Source organism: Dioscorea cayenensis, chromosome 15 (genome assembly GCF_009730915.1).
Source record: "Dioscorea cayenensis subsp. rotundata cultivar TDr96_F1 chromosome 15, TDr96_F1_v2_PseudoChromosome.rev07_lg8_w22 25.fasta, whole genome shotgun sequence".
In the NCBI taxonomy this organism is placed as follows: domain Eukaryota; kingdom Viridiplantae; phylum Streptophyta; class Magnoliopsida; order Dioscoreales; family Dioscoreaceae; genus Dioscorea; species Dioscorea cayenensis.
In genome coordinates, this window is record NC_052485.1 from 14500579 (window position 1) to 14506578 (window position 6000).

General features: G+C 39.4%; 1 protein-coding gene across 1 annotated transcript in view; it reads left to right on the forward strand.

Annotated features, from left to right (window-relative positions):
- Nucleotides 1-5740, forward strand: part of LOC120277452 (anaphase-promoting complex subunit 5) — a 29675-nt gene extending 23935 nt beyond the window's left edge. Inside the window, exons 17-20 of the mRNA XM_039284306.1 lie at nucleotides 4781-4879; nucleotides 4983-5247; nucleotides 5337-5404; nucleotides 5490-5740. Of these exons, the coding sequence (XP_039140240.1) occupies nucleotides 4781-4879; nucleotides 4983-5247; nucleotides 5337-5404; nucleotides 5490-5642 (585 nt within the window). The 3' untranslated portion in view covers nucleotides 5643-5740. The remainder of the gene's footprint in view (nucleotides 1-4780; nucleotides 4880-4982; nucleotides 5248-5336; nucleotides 5405-5489) is intronic.
- The last annotated feature ends 260 nt before the right edge of the window (nucleotides 5741-6000 follow it).

The window sequence follows — 6000 nt, forward strand, 5'->3', positions numbered from 1 at the left end:
ATCGTAGAGACGTTCCACAATAATAAGCCAAATTCCACATCTTGAAGTCGAAGTAAAGCTTGTGACGAAATTGGGGTGCTGCTCAAAGAAGGATCACCTGTGATTTGCACATGGTTCCCATCTACTGCGAAATGCATCACCATGGTAGCCAGTTAACCTTGACATCACCAAGTGTTTGGAGCCACGATACTCCCAATATTATATCTACACCACCAAGAGGAAAAACATAGCAATCCACCTTAATGGAGATAGATGCCAACTGAATTTGAACATTTTGACAAATTCCCTGCGCCTCTGTTCGATAGCCATCTCCTAAACGGACCCCAAATTTTGGTGTTGAAGAGATAGGAATCTGGAGCTTAGCAGCCATCTTATTTGATATAAAAGCAATGATCAGCGCCATTGTCCACCATAACGATGATGTAAAAACCGCCCTAATTTTGCCAAGAAACTTCATAGTCTCTGGGTTCTTTGGGTGGAAGCCATAGAGAAATATGGTAACTCCAACTGGAGTAGTTGCGAAGCATCTTCACTAGGAGAGTTTTGAGACTGTTCATTAAACTCAAGTGCACCAGTGCTTTCCCCGTCAATTTCTTCGTCACCTAAAATCAAGGTTCGTAGAGATTTGTTAGGACACCGGTGGAGAGGGATTATATGGTCGATGACAACGGAAACAAAGCCCCTTTGAGCGGAGGTCTTGGAACTCTTTTTGAGTATATTGACGGACACGCCGAATTGGTGTTGACGTGGCCAGACGTGAAGGAGAATTGATGTTGCTTCCCACACTACTGGTCTCCGAGTTGACCTTGGATCGAATTCCATCATCACCTCTCGACAATGGTGAGGAATTGCCTTGCCCATGCGACGACCCATTTGTGGCCCAGCTCGACGCCACACTCTGCTGTGTAGGTGGCCCGAAAGAGTGAACTAAAGATCGTCCCATTGCACTTGCCACACCAGCCCGCGACCCGAGCCCAAAAGTTGTCGAGCTCGCATTGTGCAATCTCATCTTCTTCGTAACCAATTCGAGCTCATGCTCGATTTCCCGTCTGCAGTCATTGTCGCATCTGGATCCTTAGTCTCATGGGAACGGATGTGTGCTCTAGTCTCCTCTCGAAGGCCATTGAGAAATTGACACGTGAAAGCTTCTTCCGCCAGCTTTTGTATTTTTGCGCAGACTTCTCGACGAAGTCACGGATGTACAGATCGACTGAGCCATTTTGTTTTACCGCAGCCAAAGCTTCATACGCGTTAGCAGCTAAAGCTCCCCTAAATCGCGCAAGCACTTCACGGCGAACATCACTCCACGTCTGGATCGCTCGGCGTTCTTGCAGCCACGTCATCCAATGGAGGGCATGACCTTCTATACAAATTAAGGCAAGCGTTACCTTGAGATCCTCGAGTGCATCTGTATGCTCGAAATCTTGCTACGCTCGCTTAACCCATCCCAAAGGGTCATCCCCTTGAAATTAGGGAGTTCGACCTTCTTTGCGGCAATCCGGACATCATCCGAGGAGAATGCTTGAGGGGAATCAACTTGGAACCTCGGATCCGGGCTTCTATTTCGGGTTGTCGGGCGGTGGAGGAATCGACTTGGAACTTCCCGGTCTGGTAGAACAAGCTTCGGCTTCAGCGATCGGCGGTGGTGATGGTCGCTCAACCTCTTGTGGTGTCTTTCCCTTTACCAAAGACGCCAATAAGGATTGGATTTCATCTAATTGTTGCCTAGAATGAAGTATTTCATCCATCATTCCCGACATCTTTTTGCTCTCGAATCCGAGCCTTGAAGCTTGAGATCCTTGATTTCCTCTCTCATCGATTCCAAGTTTTTCTCCACAGCATCAACCCTTTTCTCCATTTTCGACGGCGGCATCAGGTCCACGCTCACCGCACCAATGTTAGAGAACAAACCCTGGAAGATAGAGGCCCAGCCTTAGCTGATTACTTTCCCAAATTTTTCTCTCTTCTTCTGTTCCCCTGTGACTCCTTTTGTAACTAGCTATGTAGGCGCCAATTTACCATTCTGCCCTTCACTTATCTTATTTCTTCTAGAATAGACCAATAAGTGCTTCTGAAAAGGCCTATCATACTCATTTGATTTGTGTCTAGGTTGGTTACACTTAAAACACTTCCCCACGGTAGGTTTGGCATAGACTGGCTCCTTATTTCTTTGGTAATGATTGTTGCCTCGAGCAGTATATTCTTGAGTCGTCTTTAGCCTTTCATTAGACCTTACAGCCTTGTAACCTCATAATTCCTCCTGCGTTGCTCTTGCAGTATTAGCTTTGCCTTTAAAACCATGTTTTTTGTCTTAGATAAAGTTCAGATAACTTGCACCCTAATTCTGTCTCTGAGTGCTAGCCTCAATCTCTCCAAATACCTAGCAACTTGTTGCCTTTTTGACTTAAGAAGGTTGTTTCTCTCAGCCAGTCATGAATTTTGCGGTATATTCATGGACTGACCAACTGTCTTGTTGATAACGTTGATGCTGCTGGAATAGGATCCGCTCGTAATTTGGGGTTATAAACTCCCTCTTTTGTAAATATTTCATCCTATACCAAGTTCGTACAAGATCTTTACCTTCTTGTTCTCTTTTGGCTTAAATCCGTTCTCACTATGCAGATATTCTCCTTTTCAAACGGCATGCTACCAATCGAACTCGCTTTTTTGGAAGGTTCTCCATGTAGTCAAAGAATTTGTCAATTTCCGCAATCAGTTTCAAAATTCTTATATACTCATGCTTCTAAAAGATTGAATGCCCACTTTCAAGCGGAATTATCCAGCATCCCATTCAACACCTCCATAATTATTTCTCGCCTTTTGGCCCTCATATTGTTGATGTCAACCGAACCGATTTGATTCAAAATCTTCTTCCTCCGAATCATCATAGATAAATTGTCTACAAATAGGGACAGGAACACGTCTATCAATTGGGTCACGACGAGCCAACTCCATGTCATTGTGTCTCCTGTGTGCATTAATTTAAAGTGCTCCTGAAAACGCAGGAATGTGAGATCCATCCGTTTCTCCAAATGTTGCTTCAATTGTTGCAATACTTCATCCCCTTGCAAAGAGGCTCTAGCCTCTTAATCATCATCACGAAGACCATCACCCTCGCCACCAGTTGACATCCTAGCTCATACCACCTGACTCGGTTGAAAATAAAAGTTTTGAGGTTTTTTTTTTGGTGCATAAGGGTCCTTAAAAATTAAAGATTTAAAAGAAATAAAATAAAAACGAAAATAAAATTAATTAAAAGGCTATAAAAGTAAAGATCTTGCATCGCTCTGCATCAGCATATGTTCCACATGTTTTAAGTTGTTTGTCGCTTGTAAACTGAACAGTTTCTCGTGCACTTCAATGTCTAGTTGCCATCAAATTGTCTCATCTGCCATGAATATCCATCATATTACTGGAATTCTCAAGTGAAAAATAATGGGAGGAAGCATGAGATGATCATTATACTTGATTTGGATTCTTTCATATTGTGCCTCTAAGGTTGGAATTAACCAAATAAACTTAATTCCTGCTTCCTATGTGATGACGCACTGGTTTGATCTCAATGTTAAGAACTCAAATTCATTGCTTTGAATTGCATGACTCTAGCTAATTTTGTATAAATAGATTAATATTGCAACGCAGGTTTATATTTTAACTTTAACTTTTACTTTTTAAAATGCTAAAATCACTTTTTTTTTTATATATATATATTTATCGTGTAAATAGATTAATTTGTTCAGTGAGATATTGCAATCATAAGTTCATTTTTCTTTATTTTATTTTATTTTATTGTGAGTAGTTTTTAGTATTACCATTCCACCATTTTCCCTCTTGGAACAATGTCTTTTTTTTTTTTTTTGTTTTGTTTTTGTTTTTGTTTTTGTTTTTTATAACTTTGAGTAAAATCATAAGAACACAAATCCGGTTGCTACTAATGATGCAGATCTTTGGCCGTCTGAATGCTATCGTGTTTGTCAAGTTCTTTGTTTTTTATTACAATATGATTAAATAAATTCCTTTGGTCCATTCAAACTCTGAAACCTGTCTTGGCTTCAAGATGCACTAGGATACTTTTATAACATTTTTGGTGAATTGCAAGTCAGTTTTTTATCTTCTGTGATTTTCTCTCTTGACTTTAGCTTTGATGTTCTGTTTTCTTTGAAAGCCTTGAGCCCTAAATTCACTGTATATATAAGCAAGATCAAACTGAAGATTCAATGCTCTAAAATACTTAGGTTGTGTGTCCTGCTGAGATGTGGTGTCTGTACAACCTTAATACTGGGTTTTGTTTCTTTTAGCTTATTTTCGTAACTTGGACACCAAATTTCTTTTTTCATTTTGTGTTTCCTTGGTTCTGTTGCTGCTCATGTCAATACTACCTTAATATGAGAGATCCTAGGTGATAATTCCTTTGGAGACCATGTTTTGCATCTTGCCTTTGGAGCTTTCCTTGTGAAGATCAGCGTTGGCCAGTAACTGTAGAATGGTTCATCTTGTGCTTGAGTCTTTCTGACAACTACAGACATCTTGGGAAATATAAATTGCTTATCCAGTTGTTCCATTCAGTCTGAATTTCGTCCTTGATTCCCTAATTTGATGAGGACCGAATTAATATTTGTTGCAAAAGAAACATCCTCAACGCTTGACATGCTCTTTTTACAGCACTATTGGAAATTTGAGTTAATACCATTACGAAGATTGGATGTTTTTGTTGATTACCATTGCAAGGGATTGATTTCTGCTTTTCCTGACTGTCATCTTATAATTTTAAACCTTCCAGGCAGCTGCTGTAGCGCACACTCTTTTCTGCGAATGCTATAAATTCAAAATGCAAGTTGAGAATGCTACTGTGCTTCTATTACTTGCTGAAATACACAAGGTAACACTTGCATTTTCGGCGTTTATTATGTCCTCATTTTGTTCATTCGGATCGACACAACAAAGCTGGTGTTATTTTTCCTTCCATTCTTCCTTTTTGTCAGAAATCAGGAAATGCTGTTCTGGGGCTCCCCTATGCATTAGCAAGTCTTTCGTTTTGTCAGTCATTTAACTTGGATCTGCTCGAATCATCGGCTACTCTGACTATTGCTGAACTCTGGCTCTCTCTGGGCTCAATTCATGCGAAGAGAGCATTAAGTCTTGTATGTCGAACTCTTCCAATGATTCTTGGTCATGGAGGACTAGAGCTACGCGCACGAGCACACATAGCCTTTGCGAAATGCCATTTATCCGACCCAACTTTTTCAAGTAATTCTTTTACATTCTTTTCTTAAGCCTGTTTTTGAAATTATTCATTGTGTTTCTTGCAAACTGTTGTTACTATCTTCAAATTTCAGTTTCCGAAGATCCTTCTGTTGTGTTGGATCCCCTGAGTCAAGCTGCAGAGGAGCTTGAAATTTTGGAGGTGAGATTTCCTTCAGTAATAACATGTTTTATCATTTGTATCATCCGAAGCATTGTTTTTGAGGTATATCATTTATATGATGCAGTATCACAAATTATCGGCCGAAGCATTTTATTTGATGGCTATTGTTTACGACAAACTCGGGCAACTGGAAAATAGAGAGGATGCTGCAGCTGCTTTCATGAAGCATCTGATTGCTCTTGAAAACCCTGAAGATGGTGATGATCTTAATCGATAGCTGTGGAATTTAGAGAACATTTCATTTCACTGCTGATAACTTAAAATACTTGTGGAGATGGCCTTGTAACTTTTTATTTTAGTATTTATTTCTCTGTCCTTAGCAGCTTTTTTTTTTCTTTTTCTTTTTTAATATAATTTTATCAATTCATAAAACCTTTCTAAAAGAGAGAACAAATTTATCAGTTCCTAAACCTTTTTGAAAGTTGAGAGAATATTTTTAAGATTTTATTTGAGTAAAGAAAATAAATAGCAAATTCATAAACCTTTTTAAAAGTTGAGTGTTTGTTTTTTTTATTCAAAAGCAAGAAAAAAAAAAGGAAATAAAATAAAATAAAAGAACAATGAAGACAACAAAT